The 15,790-nt window shown below is 42.8% G+C and overlaps 1 protein-coding gene across 1 annotated transcript; it reads right to left on the reverse strand.

Annotated features, from left to right (window-relative positions):
- Positions 1 to 974: 974 nt before the first annotated feature.
- Positions 975 to 9,611, reverse strand: PSMG1 (proteasome assembly chaperone 1). Its single transcript, XM_039857690.1, has 7 exons — positions 9,420 to 9,611; positions 8,057 to 8,163; positions 6,699 to 6,850; positions 4,972 to 5,034; positions 4,471 to 4,669; positions 3,337 to 3,473; positions 975 to 1,250 (listed from the first exon to the last, which is right to left on the reverse strand). The coding sequence occupies exons 1-7, from the start codon at positions 9,551 to 9,553 to the stop codon at positions 1,176 to 1,178; spliced, it is 867 nt and encodes a 288-aa protein (XP_039713624.1). The 5' UTR covers positions 9,554 to 9,611; the 3' UTR covers positions 975 to 1,175.
- Positions 9,612 to 15,790: the final 6,179 nt, after the last annotated feature.

A 15,790-nucleotide genomic window follows, 5' to 3' on the forward strand; every position in this document is an offset into this window, starting at 1 on the left:
AAAGGCACTTGTAGGTTTCCGTTCCCTCCTGCTCCTCTGCAATCATGGTAAGAAACGCTCCAGCAGGTTACTTAAGCCTCCAAGGTCAAGTGTGCGTATTAGGCAGTAATAGCTGATGGACAAGGCAGTAACTGTTTCGTTTTGTTCTTATCTGCCTAGATACTTTGGCTTTAAAATTCGACATATCTAGATTTTTATGTCTTTTCATTCTCACAACTGATGTCACCTCAGGGCTCTGCAGACACACTTCTAAATGGCTGTGTGCTTTTTCACAAGAAAAACCCTTCAATTTCTACCGTTAGGACACGTTCACACGTGGGCCATGCATAAAACTTCTGGCACTTGATTATTCAAAGGAAACCAAGCTCAAGGAGTCGGCAAACACAGTATCTTCCACGCCACCTCCAACCACTACGAAGAACAGTAACTAACTGAACCTAGAAGATGTAAACGGGCAAGCTGTCTAAATCTGTAATACATAAATAATTCAGTAACTAAAAAGAAGGGAGAATAAGCACTTCTGAACACCATTTTAAAATTCATTTTCACAAATGCACGTTAGTTTGCGGTTTTGTGAAGCAGTGTGGCTACTTGACTCAAGTCCATGACTCAAGTCGCAGTCGAAGACGACCCTCCCCAGGAGAGCTGAGGACACCAACGCAGCAGCCTTGCAAAAGCGCCCGGGGAAGCCTGGGTGAAAAGGCCACCTGTCAGCTACCACCATTTTGAGCAAATACATAACTTTGTTACCTTATCATCAATTTTTAGCCGCAAAACAAAACAAACTGTAGAACTTATAAAACAGAAACTTTCTACATATTGAGAATCAGCAACCAGTCATCAACATTCAGATTATCATAATTTTTGTGCCAAATTAACTATATTTTGCCGTTTTAGTACCACCTGTTCTTCTCTGTAGCTCTTTTAAAAATTTATATTACCTCAAAATATTCAAATACAATACTCCCACCTAGTGGATAAAAAAAACCACTGGTTTATTTCCAACGTGAACAGTTCCACCATGAAATAGGAACTGTAACTACAATAAATTTAAAATAAGTTTATTGTTTTTAACACCCTCAGAAAAGCCTCTAGGAACACGGTAAGCCATGAATCAGTGCGGCTGCTCCCCGAAACGGAACGGACAGGAGACAGGCGTCACAAATGTCTCTGGGTCACGTGTAAATGTTACTCTGAATCTCATTTGTCGTCACCAATTTCTTCAGTATCTCTGTGCTCTGGGGAACATTCTGGAAGGAGAGAATAAAGTTGTGACAAAGTGAGACCGATACTTCAGTTGGCGGCAACTTACACAGCCCGATCCCTGCACCCTCAAGACACAAACGGGGCAGCTGCTGCCTCTCGCCACCACGCTCAAAGGGCAGGCGGGTCAACCGTCTGAGCGGGTCCTCCCGTCACCCAGACTCGCGGGAACCCTGCCCAGCCCTGGCGGACGGAAGGCTCCGGCTCAGCCCACCTCGCATGCGGGCCCTCCCTGCGTCTGCAGCCCGACACCACCCTCGCCACCGCTCAAGGCACCTTAAACTCGCCACTGGCTGCCCACACCACCCCCTACTCTCTGCCAGGATTCATCCAGCTTTCAATCCAGCTCCGGGGCCACCCCCCCGCCCGTGCAGCCTCGCCCGTCCCTTGGCCGGCACATGGCTGTGCTACTCTGCATCATCCTGGCAGGATGCTTATTACCTGTGCTACCTCCAGACAGTGGCGCCAATGGCCTGGCAGCCCCATAGCGGAGGGCCACCTGGCACTGTGGGTCCACGCAGTGGGCACGGAAGACAACCCACGGTGCTGACCCAACAGCATTTCATCCTGCAGTCATTAGCGCACCCCAAACAGCACTTCAGATCGGCAGGAAGTGGGACTCAGGAAGACTGTATCTGGTCATTAAGAGAACTGCTCTTCCAAAGAGCCGCCTCGCCCTACCTCAAGTCGTTATGTTTAAAGCAAGAAGTAAAAGGTTTAGAAAGTTAAATTTCCCCTTCCAAAATATGCTTAAAAGCTGACTTAAGGCTGTGTGACAGATGCGTCACAGTTCTCAGAACGCGTCAGGTGTTCCGGGAGCACCTGTGCACTGAGCGGGCACCACGTGAACCAGGCAGCAGGTGCCCGCTCGCAGTGACATGGGAACAAACCAGACGATCAGTGTATACTTCAGAGGGGGTGACTAATATAAAATGACTCGTTTTGCCAGAAAGATTAACCATTACTCTCGCTGATCTAATGACACACGGCAGGCATCCCTCGGTATCCACGGGGGACTAGTTCCAGGACCCCCACAGATATCGAAATCCTGGCTGTGTAGAAAGGTGGTTTTACTGTTCAAGAAGTTTCTGTCACTGATGCAAACATGAAGCTCACACTTCTTGCCAAGCTGTGATGAAGTCATGTGTCTCCGACTCAGGAGTCTCGAGCTCCTTATTCAAAATGGCACAGAACAGTGCATGCATCCGATGAGGAGGGCCGACTATTGTAAATTAGAGTTTTACTCTTATTAACTCAACAAATGGTTACTGGGGGCTGCATACGTGATGAACTCGGGATACCAGAATGAAAAACCATGGCCCATTCCCACAAAGAACTGATATTTTAGCAAGAAAACTTACGAGACCTGTGAAATGAGCTGACGCCAACACACGGGAAAGTTAACACTAATGGCCATTCTAGCATAAAACGGGGCTGCGGAACAACGCTACCATAACCTCGTCCCTTTAAGGAAGTTGTTCTCAAACTGAGAGTCCAGGGACTTCCAGCAAATCTCTTAGGAAATAGGGCAGTTTCCTAAACTACCTGAAGTAACAGGCAGACATTCTGTGTACACATCTTTCTGGGGGAAGAGCCCACAGACGTAGTACAGACTGAAGGCAGGAAACAGCTTTATCTTCCCCTCACAGACCCAGTCCCATCAAAATTAGATGAATAAATGTTATGTTAATTTGATCCATACTATGCCTTCTCAAAAACGATCACCTTCCAAATGACTAGATTAAATGTGAATGAAATGCCTTCTCAAAAATTATAACCTTCCAAATGAGTCAGTGACAGAAACTTCTTGAACAGTAAAACCATCTTTCTACACAGCCACCTGGGATTTAAATGCACTGCACTCATCTATGAGACATGAACAAAATACTCAAGTCACAGAGGTTTAGCTAGAAGAGAGGGTGGCGATCACATTCAAACTGCCAGATCAGAAAACTTTAAGAAAAAAAGGATCTCTACATGTTACTTAGGTTTTAAACTGATTATTGCACATTTATGTTTTTTATTAAGTTCATTACAGTAACTCAGCTATTAAGTCAATGAGTAAAACCTTACCTTGACCAAACCCTTCAAGCTTCTGGTAGAAAGCACGGGCTTAAAAGCTTCGACTGTGATTAGGTCTAACTTCATGACGTCAGTGTAGCACACGTACAGAACAGCGGGAAGCTTCCACACCTGACAGTAACTCAGAACTATGAACACACAAGGAGAAAAACACTCGAGTTTTCTATTATAGAATATTTAAGTGAATCATCTCTAAATACTACTGTTTTTAAAAACAGCTGTCTCTGTTGCCTCTTGTAATCAAAGCCTTTACTGCCATCTTGAACCCATTATAATGCATATTTTCTTTCAAAGCCAATTATTTTCCTAAGTATTCTCCTGCATTTGCAAATATTATTTTGCACTTCCTGAACATATGCTGAAACGCATCATAGCTACGAGATTAAAGTTTTGTTGACTATAATATAAATAATATACAATATATAATGTAAAATATTTAGCCACATATTCTAATTAACTTAACATTTAAAGGAAAAAATCCTTTATTAACCAATAACAATTAATTTGTACTATAACATTAACTACTGAAAAGTAAGTGACAATCTAATTTTGATATGATGCTAGGGTATAATTAGTAATAGGAACAAAGATAACACACACACACACACACACTTTTTTTCCCCCCAGTAGAAAAGCAAAGCTTTATTAGAAGGGAAAGTCCACTTCCAGACGTGGAAGCGGGCCTGACAAGGGAAGCGTGGCTCAAAAGCCCAAAGATAAAATATTAAAGTAACTGGGGGATGGGGGTAAGAAAAAGTGTATATATATTCAAGTAACCACCAAGGTTCAACATCTGAAGCCTTACTCTGACAATTAAAACATACTTCACTAACTTTTCACACGCCAGCAACGTACACCTAGCATTGGCTCGCATGATGAGGTACCAAAGACCGAAAAGAAACAGCATTCTTGAAGGGTAAGAGTTAAGAACTCTGAGCTGCTCTGTGTCTGGAGTATTTTTAAACGCAAACCAAATACAATGTACTAGCAACTACAGAAACTGAAGATAAATAGCAATGCGCTATTACTCGTCATCAACACACTCCCTCAAAAAGGTCTCTAACATTCAAAGTAACGACTATCAATAAAGCCATGACAATGAACCGTGACCTGTTTTAATACTACCTGCTGCAGGAAGGTCGTGCACAATGTTGGGCTGTTCTAGCAGTGAACAGCATGGAGGCTCTTTGAAGTTCTGTGTTTTCAGGGCCTTCAGGAAAGGAGAATGAAGGTTGCTAGTAGATTCTGAAGTTTTGTAGTCGGTAACATGTCGACATGTAAGAATAGTTACCTGCATATTCTTCTTTGGACAAGAGCCAAAAACCTAACACAAAATTGGTTTCAAATTAAGTATACACACACGCATATGTAATATATATCTATCATTTTGTCACAGAGCAGAAACATCCCTCTATGACCTATAACCTAGCACAATGCTGATTACGCTTGTGAAATAGGTTCTTTTATTCTTTATATCTTGTAACAAATTTCTGGAACGTTATTAAGGAAAAAACCCAAATACTTCCCCACTTCGATATGTGACAATGAAGGTTTAAGTGTAGAGATACTGAACCTTTAACAAATGCCAACTCCTGTCGTCGACCACACCCGGCCTGCATCTCTCACCTTTTCCAGCCACTGATACTGCTGATCTTCAGCAACATAGCAACTGCATTGGCAAATAAAAACCTGAAAAACCGAAATGCAAGTTTTTCTAAGGTCAAAGAGATTTCACACACCCCCAACATATCACAATATATGTTATGTGAACCCTAATATACGATTTAGATAACACTTTCCTGAATCTGCTACTGGCTTATTTTTCTTTAAAATTTAAGAATCAAGCTAATCGTGGCAATTAACATCAGAATAAAGTGCACACTGACAGCTACTGTGAGACGCTGAAGATATTCCCAGTAAATCCCATTGGAATCCTCTTTATAAAACAGGGATGTTGCCAGCCCTGCTGCCCTTCTGAGGGTCGCACGTTGTGACAACCAAACTCAAAGTTAGAACGTCATCGCCAGATGACACCAGGTGCTATGGGAGTAAAGGACAGCAGCCTGACAGGGTCTCGGCCCAGATGGCATCCTGCAGCGCTGCTGAAGCCTGTGAAGAAGGTGTTATTTTGGAAACCAAGTCGTGAACCGCATGCTCAAGGTGAAAGCGTCTGCAAGGCCGCGATGCCATGAGAGGATGAGACTCCCGGTTGTGACACTGTCCGCAGACGTCAACCACGTTTTCTATTAAAATACTGACAAACACACTAACGACCACACAAAAACTGCACAAGAGGGGAAAAAGGAGGCCCCGGGACAGCGGAGAAGAAAAAGACTGGGTATGTAACTAGCTACACACAAAGGATCTGAATACTCAAGAGCTCTCTAACCAATAAATAGTACGGATAACCAGACCTGATCTTCTACCTGACCTTCGCTGCCTATTCTAAAGTAACTAAGCTGTTACAAAGAGCGTGCTTAGTTTATAACTGGATGTTTATAATAATCCTTATGAATCCTTCAATAACTTTGGATCATGTTATAGAAACCAATTGTATTATAAAATCAAATTCTACAGTTTTCAAGGCTGCCATTTGGTCCTTACCTTCTGAAATAAGCAACGCTATTATATTACGGAATTACTGACTTCTTCCATTGTTTGAGTCCCTGTCCCTGGCCTTTGTCGGAGTGCTCAGCAGTGTGGAATGACGCTCTGTCAGACAAGCAGATGGGGACACATACATAACCTGCCTGGCCGCCTCATCTGCCTGACTTGTCTCCCAAACTGCCTAGCATGCTGCATTCTCTGAATGAACCCAACCTTAGCATCAGGACAAGCGTAATCTAAAGGAATCATTCGGCTTCAGGTACAGAATGCCTCTTCTGACTTAAAATATCAGGACAAAATAGGTTAGGATGAAAGCCTGATGTCCACAGAATTGTATTTAGAATGCGTCTGTTGAACGAACGTTAACTGGGTTTCTAGCGTGTACGTGGCACTGGCTAAGTACTGGGTATGCGGCAACAAAGCAGAACTCCCTGCTGACGAAGTGGACACATTTTTGCACTTTTTGAGGTGCCAACTGAAATAATTTTTTGAATGAGGGTAAGATTTAAGTGTCTAATGCTTACAGCTCATTTCTAACGAACTTATTTCAGAACCTCCTAAGAATTTTACCAACACGCTGTATGTGCCACATTAATATTTATCTAAGCAACAAAGTGGTGACTGCCACTGCCTACAGACTTCTAGAATGTCTCAGTGCGACAGTAAATATGGAGGAATGTGGCATTCACATGAACACTACATAAACGATGCCTGCTTCTGACGCATACAAATTAAGGCCCACGTACCGAGGGGTTCGATTTCAGATGGTAAAACACGCAGAAAGCCTCTGGGGAGGACACATGCGCAGTGTCCGTTGTCCTACACCACTCGTTCCAGAGTTTCGCACAACCAACTTCCTCCCAGACTCCCGAATTCATAACGAATGACGACAGAAATGCTGTGGAAAACAATTCAAATAAGTTAGTGTTGTTTCAAGGTGTGTTTTCTATTCAATAAAAAAATCAGTCCACCTCTTGCCTTACTAAATGGCACCTCGGAAATGCCTGCTCCTCTTTTCGACTGAGCTCAAACCCGACCACCCCGCTGAAGGTCGCTCCCCCTCTAACCACGCAAAAGAATTCTGCACTTCAAAATATTTAATCACATGTAAACTAAGTTGTACCATAAAAGGGTTTTTTTAAAAAAAGCAGTCTCTGTAAAATCTAATAACAGAGACTAATAAATGAGATGACTATTTGAAACTAAAAAATAATAACAAAAATAAAAAAAAAAGTTCATTCAAGTTAGTCTAGAATTCTAGAGGTAAAAGAGCCGTCCGAGGCCATCGGCCTTGCACTACCATCTTGCAGAAAAGGAAACTGAGGCCTTGAGACGGTGAAGGCCAGGTCCTGAGCGCAGATGGCACTGGAGCCAGGAACTGGGACGACAGGTCTGACAGACTTTACCACGCTCTCACAGTGTGACACTCATCCGGAAAGCTTCAGGACAGAGAACTTCGCATGAACGAGTCAGTGGTTATTCACCGTGTACTGCTCTGTGAGCACTGGGGCTACAGTACAGGGAGGGCATAGGATCTTACAGAGATGCCAAATGCTCTCCTCGGGACGAGTGAACCCCTAAATTACACAGGTGTTGGTACCTGCACGTGTACGCTGTCCCAGCTGAACTCTATGCCGCTCTAACTTTAACCTCTCAAACAGATTCACGCGTGTAAAAACCTTAGCACTGGAGTTCTCAAAATATTAGCCATTCCTGTTATTTGTAGAGTTCATTAATCCAAAAATATTTAAGAGCCATCGCTACCAAGGGCCATGTACACACGCACCACCTCTGCCCCACCCAGTCTGGCCAAAACAAGCGCAGGAGCCTAAGGCACCCCAAATACCGCAAACACCAGGACTGAGCCCTTGAATCTGTAAGTTCCCGAAACTTAGAACATTTCTTTTAAATCTCAGTTTTTAAGTTTATCAAAAAGAGACTGTCATATAAGCAGGGATAGATTTTACTCAGAGACAAAGGTGTTCTATGACTTTTTCCAAAAGAAATGACAGACACTTAAAATCTTTTATGATGAAAAGAAATATAAGTAACTGGAGATTTTATCCTTTCAACGAAATGTGTAGTCTAACGCATTCCCACTTACCTACTGCATTATTTCCTACAGCAACTATAAACTTGGAGCAGGGGTATTTTTCTAGCAGAGACACTTCCAAAGATGTTTTTGTTCCTCGTCGAAGAAGCCGCACCTCCCTAACACAAGAAACAAAAGACAAAACTAAAGCAACTTAAATATAATTAATATTGGATTATGATAAAAAGGATGCTTACCATCAGTGTAATTTTGCATTAAGTAAAATGCAAATTTTAATTTTATAAAGAACATAATTACAATCCTCAAGAAACAATGGATCCGGGCGACAATAATCAACGGATAAAACCATTGTATATGAAATTCCTGGAGAACTCTACAAAAGAGATCGGGCTGTCCACCTGACCCACTTAGCGTCCCTAAAAAAGAGATAACTGGGCATAGCATGCAGTAAGAAACAACAAGCACCACTTTCGAAGCATTCTTGCCAGCAAAGTATTGAACTTGAATCTGACCAAGCCTCTAGAAGGAGCTTTACAGAGAATGCAGATGATGGACACATATTAAATGACAGGAAGAGAAAGCATGAGACAAATCAAGGATGTGGGACATGCTACAGGACCACCAGTCTCGGCAGAGGTGCAGAAGGAGGGGCGCTGCTCTAAATGAAAGGAAGCTCAAGAGACGAAACGTCTAGATGTAACACGTGGGCCTTGTTAGAATTCTGATGTACACAAACCCACTGTAAAACGGACGTCTGGGACAATTAGATAAATCTGATTAAATTTATCAAATTTGTATTGACAGTATCAAGAGTATCAAAATTTTTTAGTTTTGCTATAAGTGATAATACCATATGCAAGAAAATGCCTTATAACTTTTGAGAAGCATTCTGAAAAGTGTAGAGGTGAAAGGCCACGGTGGCTGGGGTTCACTCAGGGGTGATGGGAGATTAAATAAATGCGGCAAAATCTTCATTTTATTACCTTCTCCAATTACCGTATTCGTACTTTTAAAAGACATTATCCAACTGCCACTGACACGTAATGCTAACTTAAGTGTGGGGCGTAGAACAGAAAAGTTCTAAGAGCTGTGTCATGTCCATGAACCAAAGATATGACACAAACCTGGGACACGAAGGTACAGGGCTGTCGTACGGGAAGAGGTTTCAGGGGAGGGCAGGAAACGACCTAAACCCACGCTGAAGGCAGGCGCGGAGGCGGCTCCTTCAACGGACACGACCCGCCCGCGACCGCGGCAGGTGCCGCCTGCGCGCCGCAGCCCCGGGACCGCTCTCCCCGCACACGCCGAGGACTTCCCCCGGCAAAGCGGCGCCGGCGACGAGCGGCCGCCCCCGCGGCCCCGGGCGCCCGCGCCGGCCGAGTACCGGGTCTGGGACCGCGACCGCGTGTCTCACCTCTTCCGCGCCAGCTGCCGCCGGACCTCCCTGTCCTCGGGCGTCTCCCTGCCCGCCTCGCCGTCTTCCTCCTCGTCCTCGGTCCCGGCTCGGCACGGCGCCTTCACCACCTCCCCGAAGAAAGTGGCGGCCATCACCTCCCGCGCACCAGCCCCGCCCAACTGCGGCGCCGCGGGACGACGCTTGCGTCCTGGCGCACCGAGCCCGCGCACGCGCCTCTGGGCAGCGCCACCCCGGAGCCCCGCCTCTAAACCCGCCACGCCACGCCCCGTGCGAGCCTTCGCGCACGTGCCGTGGAGCATGGCCACGCCCACCGCCCTAAGCCCCGCCCCTGGGCCCTGCCACGCCCCCTGCCGCCACCTTCGCGCACGCGCCCCGGGCCCCCGCAGGGTGACGAGGAGACCGAGATGAAATGACTGCGGCCTAGAGAGGCGAGAGGCGAGCCGAGGGCGGGGAGGGGCCGGAGGGGCCGGAGGGGCCGGGGGGCCTCCCGTCAGGCCGCGTAACGGGCCGCGGAGAGGAGGGTCTCGGCCGCCACCCCCACCCCGCTCTGCAGCGCTCGGGGAAGAGGCCGGCCTCGCTTCTCTCCCCTCCTTCGCCCCGTTCCCGTGAAGCGACTGGGTGAGCTTTGGCTTATCACCCAGCTCCACAGCGCGGCCGCCCCCCGGTAGGTGCTGGCCCGGGGCCCGGCGCGTCCTCGGGACCCCGGACAGGAGGATGGAAAGCCAAGAAGAAACACAGTGCTTCGTGGTGTTATAAAAATGAGACCTTTACTCTGGCAGTAGGAATTCACATTTCAAAAGCTGATGATCGTCAAGCTGATCTAAAAGACTTTATGAGAATGCAAAAATAGTTGCTCTTTTTCAAACTTGGCCATTTCTAATACAAAATTTGTTTTTGCTTTAAATAGCCTGTCATTAATAAGCAAAGTGCTTAATTGGTTCTTTTCTTTAAAATTTGCCGGAAGACAACGTTCACGGAGCACAATTCCAAGCAGGAGAAAAAAGAACTGTGCCATAGTTTAAATGAAAATACCCAGTATTGCAATGAAAAATAAAAGTCTGTTTACCTAGATTTAGTTGTGCTGACACTAGACGACACTGCTTATATTTTGGAACCCTATCAAATAGTCACAAAGTTAAGTACTAATTTGGGGTCGGGGAAGCCTCTTAAAAAAAAGAAGTCAGGAAGTTGCTAGAAACATTTAAGGTGTGGAAGAAACAATGAGCAACTAAATCATTTACATAAAAACCAATATTTAGCGATTTTACACATAACTGCAAAATATGACTGGGCTATGAAGCAAAATTTGAACATTTAGGTATAAACAATAAGACTAAATTGCTATCCCATCAGAGCTTAGGAAACTTATAGTTAGTGAATATAAAGATTACCAATATGATGTTTTAAAACTGCAATAAGACTCCTGGGTTAATTGGCTTTATAGAATGACTGAACCGCAGAATAAAAAGATTGGGTATCACTCTTAGTCCTTTAGTTGAATAAAATAACGTCATTTTTACCAGTCAGATCCTCAATTTGATGTGTTACATTATAAAGAAATCATTTCTGGAAACCTGATTAAAATTTTAAATGGGGTAATGATAATACATTTGATCATGATTAAAATTCTGCATACATTTTAGAGAGCATTTTACAAGAACGTTAACTTTCAAACAAAAGCTTATTTCATGCAGTTACAATAAATTTAGGCCAAGCACTTAAAAAAAGGCAAATATATGTTCAAATTAAATACTAAAACTGAAAAGGGATTCCATTATGAACGGCTGGAGATACAATCTCAAGTACTGACAGAAATTAACCCCGCCACAAATTATAAATTCAAAATTGAAATCCTTTCATTACACTGAAATTGTCAAAAATTTTCCATAAGTCTTCAGACTTAAATATTTTCATTTTATGGTTATTTGTATTTGTTGAGGCTAGAACATACCCAATATGAAATTAAGTGTAAATATGGGACTGGAAATAGGTTTAAACATTGCATTAGAGATCAAAAAACAAACCCTACACACCTAAAAATATGTTTATTAGGAATTCTTCCCTTTCTCACCTGCACTAGTAACAAGAAACTGGTATCAGTATTTCAGATAAAAGTATACTCTGAACAAAGCAAAGGACACAGACTCTATAGGTTAGAAACATTCTGGCTTATGCTAAGAAAACGGAAACGACAAAAGCCTTTTTTTAAGCAGACATGCAATCACAAACAAATTTCTCAAGTAATCTAGACACTTGGTCGACCTGTTTAACCAAAAAATATGTGTTACATTAGGCTTTTAATGAAAAAGGAATAGAAACCCTTAGGTTCGTTTTACTTTTTCAGATTTACACATGCAAATAATATTCACAGATATTTTTAAATGGGAAAACAACTTCTAACAGTGCATTTTTCCAACAGCATGTTCTATTGTTCAAAGGATTTGACAGTGCGTTCATTTAATCTGGCGATTTTAATTTCAACAAATAGCTATTAACAACAAATGAAAGCTCATTGCAAAGAAATTCTTTAGTGTCAAGACCAGGTTTTCTAATCCTCGTGAAGGCCACAATGAAACACCCCAGACATGCCGCCATTCGCTTGTCGTAATGCGACTGTAATAAATCTGCTCAGTGTTCATAAAGTTCTAACTTTTAAGGTGCTGTAGAAAAACGTAAGAGGATGTCCCTGTGTCATCTAAAAATATGACTATTTTTATCTTCATCTATACTTTTTATTTTCTGATTAAGACCAGCCTCATAACGAGGCATATTCTGGCATCTCTGTAAATGCTACCTGAAAGTAAAAATGAGGAAAATAAGTTGATAGTCACATTCATAGCTTTCATAGAAAAATATATATTCCCTGAATTAGTCATATCAAGTGGTCATCATTCAGTATGAATTCGAATATAAACAAAATGTTTTATGACACTTTTGGATTTTATTTCCAACTCTGCTTCAGAACTAGATCATCAACAGCCTCATCATTGAATCCCTGGGTCCCTCTAGTTCAAGCTGTTTTGACTTTGGGGTTTGTGAACTGTAGGGACTGGATCTTGCTAAAATATTTGCTTCATTCAAAAATCAAACAGGCTCAGTGACGCTTCCTCCTGAAACGTGCCTCATTTTATTTCAGTAATGACACCACAGTCATAGTGGTCTGAATTTTTATACTCTGATGAAGAACCTTTAAAATTAGCAGGTTGAGATTTTGAATTTTTTCCAGTCATTTTAAGTTTTTGGTATAGACCCTCCCTGTCCACTTCCCATTACAGCTGGCCCTCCATATGCAAGGGTTCTATATATGGGGACTCAACCAACCACAAATCAAAAATATTCTTTTGGGAAAAAATGTCACATTGTTGCTGACGTGTACTATGTCATTAGGCCAACCAGGGTCTAACCATGTACAGACTTTTTTCTCTTGTCATTATTCCCTAAACAATACAGTGTAACAACTATTTACACAGCATTTACATTGCATTAGGTCTTATAAGTAACCCAGAGATTATTTAAAGTATACAGTGGGAGGTGCATGGGTCACATGCGACCACACTATTTTATAGAAGGGACTTGAGCATCTGTGGATTTGGAGTGGGGGGTGGGGGGGCGGGCATCCTGGAACCAACCCGACCCCACCCCCTGGGGATACCAAGGGACGACTGTATTTTCTTCTAAGGAATCAAGAAATTTCTTCCAAGGCCCTTCCTTTCTGAAAAGGAATAATTTTACAAGAGGCCGGCCATTTGTGTTTTCTTTCTGCCTCTCCAGCTACATGCAGGCTTCACAGTGTTTCCTGCTCAGAATCTTTATAGTGAGTCTGCACAGTGGCCCACGAGAGGAAGCCTCCCTCCCACTGTCCCACTGGATTATGGCTTTCAGAAGATTCCTCAAAAGGTGCCAACAAGAAACTCCCTTTAGAGCTAGGAGCAGAATGCAACTGCCAGTTTACGTGTGTTTTCGACTTCACTTCTACATTTCCATAGTCACTACTGTGCTTTTGCTTTCCAAGCTCTGAACTGACTAAAAAAGCACCATTTTGCTATTAATATCTTCTAGCTCTTTTTCACTTTCAGAATTTATGCTTGTATCCTCCTCTTTATAAACATTCAGTAATTTTTTCTTAGCCGCAGCAGAAGCATTTCGATGGGGCAGTTTTCTGCTACTCTTCCTAATCCAGACATTTTCTGGTCCTGAAATCGTTTCCTTTAGATTACTCATTATCTTTATTTTATTTGCAGCAACAGTAGCACATCTGCGGGGAACTTTCTCAGGCACCATTTTTGTTTTCAGAGTTTCACTAGGCATTTGCACTGCATCCTTCTGATTATGCATACATGTTCTCACTTTTGTATGGGGTTCTCTGTCTCTAGGAACAAATTCTGAAAAGAGTGAAAGTTAATGTAAATGCAAAAACCTCATAACACAAGATCTTACATTCCTCAACAATACATTCCTAAACAATAAATTGTAAAACGACTCGCATTGCTAAATAAAAAAACATAAGTCATCATCATCAATGCCGCTACGCGTTTTTGACTTGATATAAATTTCCATTTCCTTATCTACAAAAGGAAGTCTTGGATAGAAGGATAGTTTATAATCTGTGAGGATGACTGTCACTTAAAAGAGCAGCAGACTCGTAAGAACGGGGCTAAGTACTTTTCAGCATCATAAAGCTAATCTAAAAGCACTTTTTAAAATCTGAATTTTTAAAATAGAACCTTACATAGATTTAAATTTCTTGATACCATTTCTAATACTTTGAGTCAGTAGTTCTAAAATAATTTTCCTAGAACCTAAACAAGGAAATGCCATCGTGACCACACTGACAGTGTCAGCTCTGCTTCAAGATCCTTAAGGTTTTAATTCCAACACCAACATCTCTCTTAGTCTGAAAAATTAAATTGTATATTGGTCTTACAAAATTGAAATGTGGTTTTAATCCTAGATCTATTTTTTTTTCAAGTATTTGACCATTTTGTGTAAATGAAATTGTTCAATCCTAGTTTCACCATTATTCAGATATTTTGAGCTAGGTATGTGCCGGGCACAGAGAGGCTAAGATTCAAAAACAAACCACTTCTACAGATCAGTATAGCTGCTGTGAGAACATATTACAGAAACCTCAGCTAGGGGGCAAGGCAGGCTCCCTGTGAGGGAGCTAGAAAACTTGACGGGATCCACCAGACACGAGGTCTGACCAAAAGCCCTCGACAAAGGCAAGTCCTCAAGTGGCCTGAGGCGACTTGCGAGGGTCCTGCTCCCCAACACTGACCAGGTTGGTGGACCCAAAGCCGGATTTTCGCAAAAAGAATTGCTACGCCCCTAGGGCAGATGTTTCTTGAGAAAAATGCATCTGAGGCACATTAGCCCCTGCATGCTAGGCCTCTGCTGGCAGTTCAGTCTTGAAATCATTAAGAATTGAACCACCTGTCTTCAAAGTACACAAGCCCCGCTCTCGGCAGTCTATGAGGACAGGCCGTACATTAAGGGATAACCACACTTGATATCTGGAGGACTCTCTTCCACTAGATCCGTTTCACTACTAAGGACTAGAAATAAGGGGTTTGGGCTTTTGTTGGGGTTTTGTTTTTTGTTTTGTCAGCTATCGAGAACGACTATTATTCTCTAGCAGTGAAAGTACCCACTACCGACATTACAAGTTTTTCCTTTTGTGAATGGAGATGTTCGCCCTCCATCACCAAGGGCAAATGAGTGCAAGTGAAAATGGCTTCTTTAGACTGACATACTCATTAGCAGGGCAAGAGTTATGAGTCTTCTGCCCTCAAAAGGAAAGCCCTTCAGATTTTATCTCAAGTCTGTGAAACTCATTTCAAAGATGTGCCTGTGCTCTCTCCAAGACCCCAAAGGGTTCTCCCCCAAAAGGCTGGGAACCAGTTTACTAAAAGAAACCCCCCACTAATGCATCAGGCCCTTCTGCCAGTTATGTGATTCACGTGCTTTTCTACTGAAATTCTACTTCTAAAGATATCATGTTTTGTTCAATGTAAACATTGCAAAGTCACCTGGTATTGCAAAAATGGCATTTTAGCTGGCTTAAGCTGATCATGGCGACACCTCACGCAGCACAGTCACTCCCCTTATTTGGGCTCTAGGGAGTCACCTGCATATGAAGTTTGGGAGTGACTTAAAGTGCAATGTTTTCACCACTTCAGAGAATTTTTCCTTGGGAATTTTAAAATTACGAACATTAGTCTCTGCAAACCAACCCAAGATACAAAGTCAATCTATAGCACATTACACCAGTGTTAGCCAAATCTGGTATATATGCTACAATAGGGAAAGATCATTTTTTAAAATATGTAGAAAAATTAAGGTGAAATTTGTACGTGTAAGGATATACT

This window comes from Pteropus medius, unplaced genomic scaffold (genome assembly GCF_902729225.1).
Source record: "Pteropus medius unplaced genomic scaffold, Ma_sr-lr_union100, whole genome shotgun sequence".
Lineage (NCBI taxonomy): Eukaryota > Metazoa > Chordata > Mammalia > Chiroptera > Pteropodidae > Pteropus > Pteropus medius.